The sequence below is a fragment of the Danio rerio genome, chromosome 19, assembly GCF_052040795.2.
Source record: "Danio rerio strain M-AB ecotype USA chromosome 19, GRCz13ab, whole genome shotgun sequence".
Taxonomy (NCBI): domain Eukaryota; kingdom Metazoa; phylum Chordata; class Actinopteri; order Cypriniformes; family Danionidae; genus Danio; species Danio rerio.
Genome location: NC_141039.2, coordinates 39886807 through 39904988, shown reverse-complemented (window position 1 = coordinate 39904988; position 18182 = coordinate 39886807). Strand labels below are relative to the sequence as shown.

Below are 18182 nucleotides of genomic sequence, written 5' to 3'. Positions count from 1 at the left end.
TAATTGTTGTAGGGAGGGGTAAAAGCCCCTGGCGTCTGGCTGAGATCAAGACCTTTTATTACGTTTCACTAGCTAAAGCGATCTACTTCCGGGAGGGGGTAGAAATCAGGGGCAGTGCGGTTTACTTTCAGAAGAAAGTTGAAATTGGAGGCACATAATTAGAGCTGTAAAGCTTAACTTTCCGATTTTAGGTGAAAAATCGATTCTGTTGGAGATGTCCAAAAGATTATTAGGTCCCAAAAATGCACAATGGGGTTGGGGTATGGGGTGATTACTAAAGAGGGGAAGTCCCAGAGTAAAATGAGAAAATATGATACACCAGTGTTTTTGGAATATGAAAAAACTGTCTCTACTCTGTTTTCATCTGTTTTTATAATATTTCTTTCTATTTTTCAAATGGTCATGAAAACACTGAAAAAAAAAGTCCCCCCATGAGTCCACAATGTGGCGCAAAATGTGAATATGAGGGTTGTGCTGGTCTGAAAATAGCAACAAAGAGAACCATACAAGTCTTGCGCCTTATTGCGCCGGTTGTATGATAAGGCCCAATGTCTGAGGAAAACAATTTTATACATGAAAAAAAAGCTGCCTTCTCAGCATCTTCTGTCAGAAAGTTGCCTGTAGATGTGAAAAAAAGGTTTGCACTACACACCCAGGTAATTACAACTACTCCCCCACACACAGGCAGGCTGCAATCCATTCTTAGCAAACTAATGAGGTGCGCGAGAGCAAGCGTGCATGTCTTAGCAGAAGAAAAAGAAAAGATAGAAGGGGGCAAGTGGAACAAATCATGCTGTCAGTCTGTCTTTTGTCATCTTTTGGTGAGCACTCATCAGGATTCTCCCCTCGCTCTCCAAAACGAAAGAAGAAGAAAAGAGTGAGGGAGCACACAGATGCTAACCTAAGACCAACAAACGGCAGCAGGACGAGTTGACCTAGTGCAAACCGGTAGGGCTGAGAACACTGACACGTGCAATTAAAGAAAGGCATTGAAAATGAAAACGAAAAGACAACTAAAAAAGTCGTGCGACAAGGCTTTTCAATGAGGCGGAGCGCTCGGTGTGGGTGTAAATTGTCAGGCAGGTTGTTATGAGCAGCTGGACCATACACAAGTAAAGTACTCAGACAAGCAGCTGCAATTTGTCCCTTGATGAATCCGAAAGAGAACTCCATTTCATCCTTCCTCATAATGGTTATGTCTAACTCTGGCTCCACAGCACAATTCCGGCTGATAGCTGGGCATAATTACAGCTTGATCGCCTAGGGAATGTTTGTACACTTCCATATGCTTTGCTCCTCAATTTTTTCTCCATGATTAACCATATCTTAACACATTCAGAAGCTAAGTTGCTCATGAATGTCTTTTCCCAGCGATTCAAGGATCTAAAAAGAGTCTTGCTGTGCAGTCCTAAGGTGCTATCTTAAGTATAAAAGTCTGACTGAGTGAAAAATGTTTGAATTAACTGCTTGACACTTGGCCTTCTGCCACTGATACATCCCCTACGTTCTCCTGCACTGACATGCCCTTCCAAGACGCTTTTGACCACAGGGTCAAAGGTCAATCTAAAGAAAAGAATCCTTTAAGAGAAGGTGAAAGGTGGTGAAAAAAAGGAAACATAAGGGTGGATATTAGTGAATTGGGCAGTAAAGGCAGATTCACACTTTCCGAGGGAATAAAAGATGTCTCATCTGGTGGACTGGATGGGTGGGGGGAATGGGGGAAGGGTCCTGCCACACTCAATAGCTTCTTCCCACATGTACACAACCACTAGGCACAATGCTGGCCAGGGAGAGTTCAACCCTGTCGATTAAGATCAGTGTGTATGTGTTGTTCCAGGCAGCTGTAGGGCAGGGAATGGCCCACATAGAGGCCCTGAAGAAGGACAGCCACACAGAGGTAAACCCCAGGAAAAGAAAACAATACAGTTAAATGAAATGACACACTGAGCATTGAACAGCAATGAAACTTGCAATAAACTCTACAAAATGAAGTCATGATCCCAATATGCCCTCCACAGATACAATGGTGTTAAAAGAGGTACTGTTTACAGTTGAAGGTTTGAAGATGCAAGGCAATAAACTGGGCCAGACACTTCCCTAGAGTCTTTAAATACATTCTCACACTACTGAAAACAGACACATATAAAAACAAACTGCAATGTCAAATCCTACAGGATGGTCATCAATTATAGATGATTGACAGCTTGCAGGTTTACACCAACTATTAGGGTCTTTCAATTAAACAGACATATCCTACCATTATCAATAGGCAGCTAAAGGAAACATTCTAACTGGTAAACATCAGCCTATCTACTGATGCACAATACCAGGACCATTTGTCATAGTCACAAAATTTATAGCACACTTGTCAAAAAAAGAGGTTGTAGTCCCATATAAGCCCTGCATATACTGTTGGCCAACACTTGCAATAGTCTATTGTTGCTTTGCTCCATATCAAAACATAAAAATACTCACTGCATTATTGGGAAAACTCTGGAGGCAAAAGGGAAAAAAGACAACACAGATGAATTTGCTTCTGTCCACAAAAACCTAGAGTTGGCTTAACTGCCCTTGTTTGAGATTCTGAGGTCAAGTGTTTACCAAATACTTGGGTTTAATTTCAGGACTTTGGGTTTATTTAAGGGCTGTGCTCTATGTAGGTTAACTTGCTTCAGCCAATCTGCTTGTCCTCCCTCACCCCATGTTTAATCTCTTGCACTCAGTGACATTAATGGGGGCATGATATTGCACCACGCTACAGTGATATTCCCAGGACCACTACAGCCATGATACAAAACACAACATGTCTAATGTAGACACACTATAAAGAAAATGACAGGTACTAAATCACATTAAATGCTCTTAAACTAGTATGTACCCCCCTAGAACCCTCACATCATGTGAGTTGTCAAATAAATGGTAAGTAGAGCTACACCCATTTCTGAGGTCTATGGATCCATTGAACACCTAATTCTCAAGATTTGCACTCCATGCATTGATTGGGCTCCTTCTAAGTTTCACCCAGAGAATGCTGAATGTTCCATTGATCCTGCAGGATTTCAATCCTGTCCAGCCATGAAGCTGTGCATTGATCAACTTCAGCAGGACACCAGTGGCCCCACTGCACCCTCTTCATTGATCCAGAGCTTCTCCATTCATTCCCGCCTGAGACCCTGGTCAAATGACCCATTGATCTGCGTCCAGTCCAGAAGAACCATTTCAGCCTCCCAGTTAGTTCAACCCCTCCTCATCCCAGCATGCACCCGAAACAGACTCCTGAGGCTTTTCCATCCCCCAACCTCCAATGCTGGCGATGTCCCATGCATGGATAATCTACACCTCTTATAGGTGTACAGACACCACCCCCAAACAGGACAACCTCCACATTACCTACTTCTTTACATTCCACTATGCACATTTCCAATCCCCAGCATGACTATGCAGCTACTTCAAACATCTCTAATATTTACATACCATCCTAGCTTGTATAAGATGTTTGGGGTATCATAGTAGTCTTTTTTGTGAAATGGAAAGCTACATATTTACTACCATTACTTTAGGTATACTAATGTGCTTAATTATTGCACTAACCAAGTTCTTGCTTCCTTTTGGTAATCAACTATGCCTTTCATAGAATGGACTCTAATTGAAAGTATCATAGAGATTTACCGGTAAATCAAAAACCATAGCATACATTATGAAAATATCACTGAATAGTGTCAAGGTGTCTTTAATCTAAATCCATGCCTAAAATACCACAGTCTTTTAAAAGTAGCCTGCATTGAACGCACTTTCACTTGAACAATCTAAGACTCTGGCATCAGCATCTATTCTTAACCCTGTCTCAACAAAACACTTCAAACACCAAACAACACTTAAGATTTTCTTGTGTTTAGATAAAACAGCAGTACCTGTTTGCCAGATGTAGGTGGGTCTTGTGTTAGCGACTGTTTGTGTCTGGACATCCCAAAGCCCAAAAAAGAGCAGAGCTACTCTGAAGAGGGAAGCAAGAGCCCCTGCTGAAGTGCCCCCTTTGCCTGGCGCCCTGCTGGCCAGCCCCATGGCTTCAGCCCGGCCAGATAGATCCACACAGCTCAAGTCTAGCCAAACAGACCTGCACGATACACACACTCAGCAGGAGATGTACGCACGAGAAGATGCGGCACAGGGGAAAGTGTGCCTGCTATTGTCCCTCTCACTCTTCTGCACGCGGTTCCTCCAGGAAAGGTAATCCACTTGTCTCTCTCTTTCTCTCCTAACTCCTCTATTTCCCCTCCTTTTCTTCCTTCTTCACTGTGTTCTCTGGGTCAGTGGAGAAGAATGAGGTCTGAGTGGAGGAGAAAAAATAAAAAAGCCAGAGGAACAATAGATCCCTCAGCTCAGCGCGCTGCTTGTGCGGCTACTGCGTCCTGGCTCAGCCTGGCTGATACAGCACCTCCCATTCCCCCCTCCTTTCTCTTTCTCTCCCTCGCTCGCTCATTCAGCCTCACTCTCCTTTACTAATCCAGCATCCACCTGCAATCACTCTCTGTTATCACTTTGCCCTGCTATCAAGGGTTGCACTATTCTTCACACAATAGGGAACTGGGGTAGGTGCCGGGGGCTGAGTGAAGAAGTGTGTGCATCATTGTGGTGAGTGTGTGTGTGTGTGTTGTTGATTTGGGATTGGTTGCTGGATGCACGGACACCACAGTTACTTTCACCAGCTGTGACCAAAAGGTATAAAGAGATGCAAAGGAAAGATATCGCTGTGAGTGTGAAAGAAAAGCAGGAGAAAGGGAACATGTGAAGCCTAAATCTGATTGGAGGGACAGCAAGAGAGAGTGTGGCAAAAAAACAACCAAATGAGAGAAGTAAAACCCCTCATGAATAATTAATGTGAGCTCTCTCTGACCTTGATGATATTCATACCATAGAAGGGGTGCTGTGTTATGAGTGCTATGAGATGCTGTCTCAACAGTCATTACAGAAACAGACTGGGGAAATCGCAACTTTCCATAAACATCAGGGGCCCGTCAATCTATAGCAACCAAACTCAAGATACTGTGACAGAATTACAGAGGGATTTAAAAAGATGAACCCTGCATCTACATTTACCTACTTTCGTATTATGTGAACAGTAGTATGTCAAATCAGCATGTCCTTGAGACTTCATGTAGCTCAAATAGTATTGAATAGTAACGCCAAGGTTGAGGGTCCGGTTCCAATGGAAAGCATGGACTGATAAAATGTGTGCATTCAATGCACGTCTTCGAAATGTATATGTATCTTAAGCCATAGTAATAATAATATTATTCTATGATAGCTTAAAGAGCCCCTATTTTGCACTATAAAAGGTCATATTTTGGGTTTTGGTGGTCTCCAACAACAGGCTGATATGCATGCAAGGTCAAAAAACACGTTTATTGTCTTATATTACTCATATTTATCCCAAAGCAGGGCTCGAAATTAACTTTTTTACTTGGTAGCACCGGTGCTCCCAACTTCAAATATTTAGGAGCACCAAAAAATTTTTAGGAGCACCAGAAAAAATTTAGGAGCACCCACCAAAAATGAATGAGCACAGCTGCAAATTGTTTTTAAGGGATTTATTGTATTTTAAAACAACATTAATAGGACTGACAAAAACCAGAAACTACTATCTAACTAATGCTGCGAAGACATTGATATTTGTGTGCAATAATTCCAAAACGAATGTCTAATAATTAGGCCATAGAATATTAATGATGATAAAAAATGACAATAACAGTAACAATGAATTCCATTTCTCATTATGATACTGCCTTGAATGTGCATGAATGTAGGTTATCTGCTATAAAAAGTCTGTTACTTCATGAAAAATAATTGTATAGTTTGCATCAAACAAAAATGAAGCATTGCAGTAAGAAATATTTTTTTTTGTACTGCTGTTTTTATATGCATGTCAATTTAAATAATAATATTTCTGCTACAAAACAAACAAAAGATTATAATAAATCATTCAATTCAATGATGAAAGCTGCAAAGCAGTCATCAGTAAATAAATATAAAAATAATAAACACCTCAAAAAAGAATAGACAAAAGAAAGTAAGTAAAGTCCCACTTCTATCACTCTTTAAAAGATTTGGTTTCAGTTTGTGTCAATTTAAAGGTTCAGTCTGAGATGATCTTCATTTTTCTGTGTTAGTGGAAAAGCTGGCGAGTCAGCCGACCCAATTTATGTGCAGGCAGAGCAGGATTCTTGCGCTAACCATCGGCGCAATACCGGTCTTTGTTATGAGCCGCAGTTTTAGTGTAAACTTAGTAAAGGCGAGCTTCTTTGGCGATGATATGTACAATATTAGATTTGACTTTTAGCGGACATTTGCGCTGAACACGCAGTGAATGCAACGCATGGAGATTCGGGCACCTTCTCCAAGAAGCGCGTACTCGATTGATCTCAGCTGGTGGATCATTATTCACCACGTGACGTGTCATGATCGCTTTCATCTGCACCTCAACTTTAGGTGGGGTTTGCAAACCTGTGTGCTTTAAGTTTTTACTCTTCAGCCGTTTGTATTTCCCGTGGTCATAAAAGCTCCTTCCCTGTCATCTGACAGCGGAATACCTTGTTGGAATGACAGCTAATATGAACCAATATAGCGGCAGGGAAGAGCGATTCAGCACGTTTTTACAAAAAATCAAAACAGGTCGCACTACAACTAGTATCTGCAGTCGCACTAATGCGCCCAAATTTATTATGAGGTCGCATAGATTAATTTTCGGGCGCATATGCGACCAAAATGGTCGCAATTTCAAGCCTTGCAAAGACTCCCATATTATTTGTTCAGTGATTCATTTGTTCTCACACCCCTTCTTTGCGTGAGGCTAATCTGCACTAATTGGTCCAATGATGACCCAGTCTGTTGTGATTGGTTGACTGGGTTCAGTGCAGGACAGAAGAAACACCCAACATGGCTATAGAGTAGCAGAGTATTTGAGAGCCCAATGCAGTAATGCAATAAAGCAATGCAGTTAAACACCAGAATATTACTCTACTTTTAAACCTAACCCCAATTAAAAACAACGACACACATTCAGCATTAATCCACACAGCTTTCAAAAGTTTAACATTTTAAAAATTTGACCACGCAGCACGTGTAGGAACAGCTGATAGTGGACATAGCAAAGACAAACAGCAGAGGATCACGATTCAGAAACTAATTTATCGCAAAAGGAAGAACCACGCATAGCGTCTTCAATGTGGTTTTGGACGCAATATGTGAATAGCCGATACAACTTTAACCTGAGAGATACAATACAAGCACTAATCTATAATAGATAAGTGACTACAAGCCATATGGAGCGATTACAAGTTACAGCACACACATTAAATACATAATTTGTAAACTACACAAAACAAGGCAACAATTTTATTTACACTTACATGTTATGAAGAAACTGGTCCATATGAACTGGCAAAGTTCCTGTCAAAGTCTGACAATATACCATTCATAACAGTGCTGCTCCTTCCTTTAATAGCAATCAGCCATCGAATCCCATGTTGCATAGGTTATTGTATCAAAAATCTGAAAAATTACAGGAACAAACACAATACTAGGTTGGGCTATACTGTGGTGACATACTGTGGTGTACCATATCGACATTGATGCATTTAGGCAAAAGATCCAAACTCAACACTATTCTTTTATTCGACTCTGAGTCTCATTAAAAACTCAATAGTTTTAAACATGGTGCATTTTCAGATTTAAACCTCGACTGTATGTTTTCTTTCACTTAGTGCTGTGTTATACACTGCATGGAAGGTCATTTTTAAAAACCAGTAATAGGGGCTCTTTAAGCTTTTCAGAACTGTAACTAAACTATGGATAAATAATATTTAACTGAACATACTGTACGTAAATAACAAAATAAAATATAAAAAAACCTACATACACGTCAAACATTTCCAAAACTTTGACAAAACAAAGCAGCATGACTGCATAACACAGCTCTGAATAAAATGTTTACTAAATGCTAATGATACAAATTAATACCATACACTAGTTTACACATTTTAAAATATTTGTTAAACTGAGCAAATACACTAAAACATATTAACCTTTTAATTATCATTAAAAATGCAACGGGAAAAAAATAGCCAATCATTTCTTTCTCAGTAATAATTCCTAATGTGATGAGCGATATGTACACCCTCTTTATATTCAGGCCTGGATAATGTCCGTTGGAGTCATTTCACAGTGATTAGGGTAATGAAGGACAATGCTCACCCCCTGCTAACCACCAACACAGAGAGCAAACCACGGAACAAATTAGCCAAGCTGTAACATTAACAGACCACAAGCACTCTGACCGGCTCCTGTCCAACACACACACACACACACACACCCACGCGTGCTTGCATTCATATACCTTGGCATGTGGCCAAAATGGAAACATATGTCAATATCATCTAAAATCACAATATATCACAAGTGACGTGAGGGCATGTCTGTGCTGAATACCTGGCCATTAAAAGAACTATTGCATATGAGCTTGTTTTAAATCAGATAAAATACACTCTGGTAAGGATACAATTACTAAAATAATTTTCCTATAATTAATTTAGATATTTACTCTACCGGGTTTTGTCTGATTACACTGATTATCCTAAATTCTTATTCTTTATTATTCTTAACAACAACAACAACAACAACAACAATAATAATAATAATAATAATAATAATAACAATAACTAGAAAAGTAAAGTTTGTAGTTGCTAAAAGTTGCTAGTTGCTAGGGTGTGGCTATTAAGTTGAAAGTTAATCGGTAATTGGTACATTGATATTCTGAGTTTAATGAGCCCACGATAAGTCTGTATGGCTTAAGTCTGGCGCAAAGTTATGGTCCAATGTAAAGTCAATAGGACTTTTTCAAAATTTGCAGGTCAGTTTTCAGAAAACTGAAGTGGGATCAATTGGAAAAGATATAGCAACCCGAGTCAGAGCAGTTCAGAACTTTGAAGTTAGTTAGGTTTTTGTAGCTTGAAAGGTTTAGGAGGAGATGCATATAGAAATTAGTTTCAGAAGAAAACAGAACAAGAAGAATATGTTTATGCAGTATAACAGGTAGGCTTTCTCAAGCCACCATAATCAATATTAAAAGTATTACAAGTAAACAAATTATTTAACAGTAAGAAAAATCATTTAAAAAATGTAAATTTATGGTACCATATCTTAATTTGAAGTCTTTTAGACCTCATTTCTGATTAGATGAAATTATTATTTTAGATGCGCCTTAATTTAAAACATCACTTTAGGTCACTAAGGAGTAAATATTTAAGTGCATATATATATATATATATATATATATATATATATATATATATATATATATATATATATATATATATATATATATATATATATATATATATATATATATATATATGAAAAAGTGAATAAAAACTACTAATCAACCTATAAATTTCGGGAATATGACAAAGCAAGTTGTGATGGTCAAGTGGGCTGTAGGGGTTAGTGGCTAAGCTGAAGATGGCCAGAAGCCAGGGCTGATGTACCTGGACCTGTTCCAGATACTGTAAATGCTCAGTTAATTTGTAGGGACAACATGACACAACTGTTGGTGGATTTGTCAGTTAGCAGGCACATTTTATTGCAAGCATTGAACTGGAATGAATAGCATGTTTAAATGCACAATGGTGGTACATAATAATACTGTGCCTGTGGTGACCCTACTAATAGTGAATAAGTTTGGCTAAAATTATTATTAATTATTAACCCAGCAACATGAAAGACCCTAAAATATGAACTGTGTGTGGTTGTTTAGCATTTTATATTTAGGATTAAACTTTAGTTTTAAAAGCCTAAGGAGCTACAGAATATATTTGTAGACAACATTCCAACAATTCCTCAATGCTAAAAGTAACATGCAGATTAATATGTAAATTAATTAATTCATTTTCTTTTTGGCTTAGTCCTTTTATTAATCAGGGGTCACCACAGCGGATGGTTTTACGTGGCGGATGCCCTTCCAGCCGCAGCCCAGTGGGGAACACTGTAGCATTCGGAGGAAACCCTTGTGAACACAGGGGAGAACATGCAAACTCCACCCAGAACTGTCAACTGACCCAGGGGCTCGAACCAGCAACGTTCTTGCTTTGAGGCGATCTTGCTACCCACTGCACCAACGTGACACCTAATATGTAAATATGTAAATATAATATCTGCAATTCAGCATACAAATCAAGCTAAGTTATGTCACATTTATTTAAATATGGCCCTTTTTATAACATAGCTTCAGATTGGCTTTGCTTGGCTTGGTTTGCATTTCCACTGCATTTTAGAGGGTGGGATAATAGTTACTTCCAGGACAACCTTTTGCCCTAACTGGAGCCCCTCTTTGTATGGAAGAAGTAGGCTATCTTTTATGGCTACTTGCATGCATTCAACTACATGAGTGTCTATACTTTGAATGAAATCCAGTCAAAACCATTTCTGACAACTCCTGGAAGTAGTCCAAAGTGAACAAGCTCAAAACTTACCCTGTCATTCATTCATTTTCAACCGCTTTTCAGGGCCGGGTCGTAGGCGCAGCAGTCTTAGCAGAGAACCCCAGACTTCACACTCCCCAGACAATTCCTCCAGCTCCTCCGGGGGGTCCCGAGACGTTCCCAGGCCAGCTGAGAGACATAGTCCCTCCAGCATTTCTTGGGTCGCCTCCGAGGTCTTATCCTGGTGGGACATGCCTGGAACACCTCCCTAGGTAGGCATCTAGGAGGCATTGGAAACAGATGCCCGAGCCACCTTAGCTGACTTCTCTCTATGTGGAGGAGCAGCGGCTCAACTCATTTCAGCCGCTTGTATCCGAGATCTTGTCCTTTCAGTCATGACCCAAAACTCATGACCATAGGTGAGAGTAGAAACGTAGATTGACCGGTAAATCGAGAGCTTTGCCTTTCGGACAACGGACTGGAACATCGACTACATTACTGCTACCGCTGAACCAATCCGGCTGTCAATCTAACTGTGGAGAGGTAAGCATGATCGAATTCCCAATAAAGGGGGAGAGCATGCTCAGAGCCCGGCGGCTAATCAGCAGGCCAATCCGAAATAATAAGCAACACCTGTTTATTCTAGTGATTGGGCCGGAGAGATACCCGTCTTAAGGAGAACGGGAGGAACAGTCGGGAGAGAGAGCTAAGCGACAACCACACAGTGGGAGCTGTCCTTTGCAGTTAATAAGAAAATAAAAATCTGTTACTTTCCTCAACGCCGACCCTGTCTTCTTCTTCCCACACAAAGAACCTTTGTTACACTCACGTTCCATCCTTCCCTCACTTGTTAACAAAACCCCAAGATACTTGAACTCCTCCACCTGGGGTAAGGACTTTCCTCCAACCTGAAGATGACAAACCATCTTTTTCCAATGAAGCACCATGGCCTCGGACTTGGAGGTGCTGAAGGTCCATGTTTGATGAAGCCAACATCAAATAACAGACATGAGATCCTGTGGCCCCCAATCCGGACCACCTCCAGCACAAGGCTGCGCTTTGAAATTCCATCAGAATTGGTGAGGAGCCCTGTCGGAGTCCAACTCACCCTGTTTACTTCAATATTAAAGCAATAGTTGACACAAAAAAATAAACTATGTAATTATTAACACCCTCTACTGGTTTAAAACATGTTTGAGTATTTTTCTTCTGTTAAACACAAAATAAAATCTAATGAAAAATGTTGAAAAGAAATATTTGTGTTGTTGTTGCTTCTATGAATGCCAATGGCTGCTCATTTTCAACATGTTTACCAGAAGAAGAAAAAAATCCTAAAAATGTTTATTTTTGGGTGAACTATCCCTTTTAGCACTGACCACTTGTGATCAGATCAGCAAAGGTGACTAGCAATAGGACTAGTGTTGCAGGTCACATTAGTATCACTATCTTAAAGTAATCATCTCATCCCTTCTCACATTTATGTCTGAGGGAGAAAGACAAGTCTGATTAGTGACAATCAGCCGGGTGGGATTACGGATTCATCTGGCCTCCTTACAGAGACCAAGCAGTGCTTAACTCAGTGAGATAAAGTCATGCTGTCTCAACCATGAGCATACATATTGCCACACACACATCTAAGACACAGCATGGGAGACACCGATATCCACCGCTGATGTACCTTAATACTAGAGCTCAGCTAAAGAGAGGAGGAGGGGGGTAAACGGGGGTGGGGACGAACAGATTGAGAGGAACAAAGCAAAGCATTTGAGGGCAAAAGAGTGTAGCAGAAACAGGGAAAGAGGGGAAACCGACTATGGAATGAGACAGATGGGCAGAAAAAAAAAACAGAGGGAAATTGGGAATGAAAAGTGTGTAGGAGAGGCGGTGTTTGTCTTTGCTTTTGTAGAGATGGAGCTTTATAATGAGGAGCGATGTGTGCAGCGTGTGATGAATGGCAGTACAGGCGTTTGGTCTGCCACAGCACTTCCCTCTGATCGCACCTGATTATTGTGTGTGTGTACGAACATGTATGTGTGTGTGTCTTGCTGAAGATAATTCAACGCTGGCAGGCCTGCACAATTAAGCAAACAAAAGCAAAACACGTTTTCATAAAACAGGTGCTTGTGCAGAACATGCTTACGGCGTGAACGATTTGTGAGGACTGCACCGTACAATTAGCCAAGCTCAGCACAATTACATTCCACGTGGAAACTACGAGAATGGAATGATTAAGAGAGACTTTTAAGGTGCTAATATGGAGATTTTAGCGGGTTAAAACCAATAACTATTCAAGTCTAATCAATATCCAATAAATTGACAAATCAATATGGAATATAATAAATAATTATGCTATGGATTCAAAGAAAATCAAGGTTTAAAGTACTTAAAAGTCAACTCCTAACAGCATAACTGGATCAAACTAAAATTGGGTCAGGGGCTTTTTTAGCTTTATGGGAGTTGTGGGGTGTCCTGTACACCAACATTTATTTTAATGTGCTATATTAATATTAATCAGTTACTATAGTTGAAGTGTGAGTTCACCCAGAAATGAAAATTATGTTATTATTTACGCACTCTCATGTCATTCCAAATCTTTGAGACCTTCGCCTTCGGAATACAAATTAAGATATTTTAGGTACATTTTAAGAGCTCAATCATCCTCCAGAGACAGCAAAGTTTCTGACTCAGTCCATGAAGGTACTAAAAACACCATCAAAACACTTCAAATGCCTTCAATGGTTCAATCAGAATATTATCAAGGTGCAAGAATGCCAATGTGCACACATAAAACAAAACTTGCATTTATGTATGTGAAATTGACATAATAATAAAATAAAGTTTTATTATTATTTATCTTTATAAAGCGATCTTTAACATAACCCAAAATCACATGTTATTAAGACAAGGAAAATGATTTTAAAATATTATAAGCAATAAAAGCTTCAACATTAATCCAAAAAAGTCGAGTATATTGGCAAGACCAAAATAAACGTGAAATAGTTTCATTAAAGCTTTCACAAAAACAGCATTCTAACTCAATATCATTTTCAAATTTTTGTTTGTAGTTTTGTAGGATAAACTCTATGACGTAATTTAATTGATATTTCTTTAGCCTTATTTGTAATAAAAAAATTTGAGGTAATGACCATACTGGAGTCCAGTTTATGTTATTAAAGATATTGTTCCAGTAAAAAACAACATGTCGTATAGACAAATTTTCTTTTAAGATTAAACAGGGCTCGAAATTGCGACCATTTTGGTCGCATATGCGCCCGAAATTTAATCTATGCGACCTTAAAATATATTTGGGAGCATTTCTGCGAGTGCTTAAAATTGTTGTGTGCGACCAGTTTTTACTGCAAAATGTTCACCACATGCGCGGATTCGGGAGATATTCACGCAGAATGCATCTCTAAGCTCTTTTAATTGCACTTGGAACGCGAAACGCAGCGGTCAGGAATGGTTTAAAACAGTTGTCATGTCATCTTGCTGCAGTAAACAAATCCAAGTCCGTAATGCTTGCCCTGCCTTCACGCTCTTCTTATTGGCCCACCACTGCTCTAGCACTGAACGCGAATGATTGGTTAATATCAGCTGTCAATCACTCAGTCAGCGCCTTCTGGCATCGGATGACAGGGAGAGCTACTACCGCGGAAAACTAAAGCACTGAAGATGAGAATGAAGATAACGCGGACAGATTTAGTTTTAGAAACCATGGCATCCAAAGTTGTAAATAATGACACATCTTACTAGTGATCATGTGCTGAATGTTAATCCACCATCTACACTTTTCCAAGAGTAGAAGACTTTCATGCTTCAAGTCCGCTATAAAAAGTCTGTGGGATGGAGTTTTCAGGTAACTGTTTGCCACATCTAGCATGAGAGCTTCTGTTTAATCCTTCATATAATCACCAGATGCTGTCCGCCGTGCAAGGGGCAGCTATATGTCAAATTGAACACCACGTACACCATCGCATACGGGCTTGCACTGAGTAAACTATTATGGCTACTTATGAAAAGACCGGTATTGCTATTAACATGACGTATGCATATAATAAGGTACAGTATATGTCAAAAGCATCAGTGCAATATCATACAGCACTAGTGAGAACAGCACAGTTATACCGTTAACAGATTCATGTCAAGCAGTGTGTGCAGGGCCGGTGAGCGCTCCGTGTATGCTTTGCTCACTCAGTTCTGTTATAAAAATCTATTTTCTTGTGATAACGGGATTTCGTTGAGACATATTTTCCTCACGCTTACATATATATATATATTATTTTTTTTTTCTTGTTAGTTTGATTAGTGTTGATTTCAAATACAATAAATCTGTTTGTATACAACTTGTAGTAACGGTGCTCATAATTGGTGGGTGCGACTAAATTTTGGCTGATGCGCCTACATTTTTTAAGTTAGGAGCACCGGTGCTACCAAGCAAAAAGGTTAATTTCGAGCCCTGTTAAAGAACTAATTTTGTGATTATTAGGCTTAAGTCCAGAGACACAGATAAAACCAACTCTGTTCAGGTTTAGGAGGACGCTGATGTACATACACTGCTTTGTACAGCATATGTATGCCAGCAGGTATTGCCCCCGTTAGTATCGTAAATTCCTGTAATGTAATAGGAATTTTGTATCTTGCGATACATTCTGTAAATGTAAATAATGTTCCAGCATTATCAAATAATTGATCAATTAATAATAGTCCATTGTTAAACTAATTGCTAAAGAATAGTGACTTATTTCTATACTAGATATTGACATTATTCCAAATAAGAAAAGTATGTGGGGAAAAGTTGTTTATCTTTATAAATAAGCCTCCATGTTGTAAGCACTTGTTGATAAAATTTAGAGATTTTTTCATTTTTATAATTACACATTAAAAGAAATTCTAAAACACCCATATGAGAGAAAATGAAGTGCCCATAAACATGCACCCTATACTGAGACCATGGAGAAAACCCTGTTAAAAAGTAGTTGTTTGTTTGTTTGTGTGCATGAAATGATTCTTGTAGTTGTGTACTATTTCGATTAAACCACTGAAGGTATATTAGTCTGTTTTGAGAATGTTATTAGTACCTTCCTGGACTTGGAACAAGATGAAAACCTTGCTGTTTTTGGAGAAAAAGGGAGCTCTCAGATTTCACCTAAAATATCTTTATTTTTATACTGAAAACAAAGGTCTCAGGGGTTTGGAATGAAATAAGGGTAAGTAATTAATACCATAATTTTCACTTTTTGGGTGAACTAACCCTTCATGCCTATGAACCATTCTAAGGATTGTTGTTTCCAATTAGCATTAATCTAACTTATCATATTGCTGTTAACATTACAACTTCATGTAGTAATCGTAGGAACTAAACAAATAGTTCTGTGTAAACAGATCATAGCTCGGAGCATATGAGTGTACACAACTTAGTTGAAAATCTACTCAAATTGTTAAATACACCGCAATTTAGAGTTAGTAAGTTCCCTGAAGCAGTGGAGTAATGGAGCGATCGCTCTCTGTGCACCTGCCAGCAATGCCCTGGGCAGCAGTCAGAGCGCAGTCACGTGGATGAGCGAGCAGAATAATCGACAACACTAGTCTGCGGTGAAGCCTCATTAAGAGAAAGGACAAAAGAAGTGACGACGCACTAGTCAGGTGTGAAGTGTCTCCCACAGGACTTTAATAGCCGTGTCTTTTCTTGAAGAAGTGAACAGACAGACGCTCTGTGACTGCAGCTTCTCCACACACAGTATCGGCAGCGAAGCCAAACACCTGCATTTGATGAGCACATTACCAGCCAACCTCCACAGCTCCATCTAATGCACACCATAAATGCTCTTCTTTGGTCATTTCATCTCCATTCTTTGACCACCAAGCTCAAAACGTATGACCACTCAAGATGGTGTAACAAGGCCGCACTATTGAGTAATATAAAAAAAGCTATACCAGTAAATAGGCCTGACAAAACCAATATTCTTCAATACAGGAGAAATGCAGTGTAGAAATGAGTTGCTGCAATAAACACCAGTGTTTGGATGATTTGTCTTTGGTTTGCACATTCCTAATGGACAATTTTGCTGCTGATGGTTAATACGGTTGTTTCAATGACTTCAATGTAAAAGCTAGGCTTTGTATAGGTTAGCAGCAAGGCAATAAGAAATATAATATTAGGCTGATGTAGAATGTCATTTGACTCATTATCTAAAGAGACATTTTAAAGGAGACATACTAAGATGATGGAAATTATGGGCCCTTTCATACACCCAGTGCAATAAGGCGCAAGACATGTATGGCATGATTTATTGCTATTTTCAGACCAACACAACTAATTTTCACATTTTGCACCACTTTGTTTAAATAGCATGTGATATTTAACATATAAAACAAATCAAAGGATTGGGGGGGTGGGGGGGGGCTTTTTCAGCTTATTCATGAAAATTTACATTTGTTTAATGTTATTATTATTATTGCCAGTATCATTTATTATATGCATACTTATATTTGTATTAATAAACACAAGTTTAGATTTGCCCAGCTGTCAGGTTTTGGGGATGTATGAATCGCCATATGGTGCAAGGATGTGTGTTTGGATATTAGTGTTGTTTTTTGACCACAGTTCATTGTTATTGTTCATTAATTTGTTTGCTGGAAATGAGATCTGAATTTAGAAATAGTTTTGAAACAAATCTTTGCACTTAACAAATTAAATTAAATATGTAGGCTAATGGATGTCTTCATTGGAGTGCGTACAACACAGTTTCCATATCCACAAAAGTAAAGGAGCAAAGAGTAAACGTAAGGTAAAGAGAATAATTCATTTAATCATTTATTATTTATTCACTGACATTATTTATAGTACATAAATAATAGACTAAGCCAAAGGAAAATGAATGAACGAATGAAAGAATGAATGAATGAAAGAATGAATAAATGAATGAATGAATGAATGAATGAATATAGAATTTTAATGAAACCAATTATTGTTTATTGACAATTGCATTCAATTAAATTGAGTTTATTGTATTGGCTAGAATTTAAAAATGATTGCACACCTCAAATTTCCACCCTAGCAGAAGAGCACAAATCTGTGCCTGTACATGTGAAGTAATTTGGCTTGAAGTCTGCCTAATCCAAATCTAAGTGAAGCGGACAGGTTTGGCACAATACACCACAGACCCTATCCAGTGTTTTTGTTTTGGAGAAAGAGCTCAATGTCTGACTCATTTTTCAAACCTTCCAGAACAGCTGGAGGGGGCAGAAGGGTGGGGGACCAACCTAGTGAAGTGGGAGGGGCACGCCTAGCCAAGCTAATCCAATTTAAATATGCAAATGTTATCGTAGTTGGAAGAGGAAATGATAAGACAAATGGAGAACACAAAAGCCAAAACAACATGAACAATATCTAATACAATTAAACGTTTAGCATTGTTTAGCCTTCAATTAAGGAGATAATTACACCATTTTACTCTTTGGCCAAGCTACAAAACACAAAAGAGAAGTCTGCTGATTCCACTTCAGTTCAAATCATCCATCTCCATTTAAAAGGCACCTGAGGGGATTTGCGCCAACAAAATAATTTGTGCATCACAGCGGTAGTCCGCAAATAAAGTAAAGCATAGTTAAAAATGGAAAACTGGGTCCATGCTTACTCACACTCACATCATTCAAATGTGAATGCAGAAAAAATAACATGCATGCTTGATCATTACATTCTTTTTAGGT

At 38.9% G+C, this 18182-nt stretch overlaps 1 protein-coding gene across 1 annotated transcript in view; it reads right to left on the bottom strand.

Moving 5' to 3' along the window:
• The window catches only part of thsd7aa (thrombospondin, type I, domain containing 7Aa), a 215681-nt gene extending 211250 nt beyond the window's left edge, over positions 1-4431 (bottom strand). Inside the window, 1 exon segment of the mRNA NM_001122760.1 lies at positions 3912-4431. Within this exon segment, the coding sequence (NP_001116232.1) occupies positions 3912-4062 (151 nt within the window). The 5' untranslated portion in view covers positions 4063-4431.
• Positions 4432-18182: the final 13751 nt, after the last annotated feature.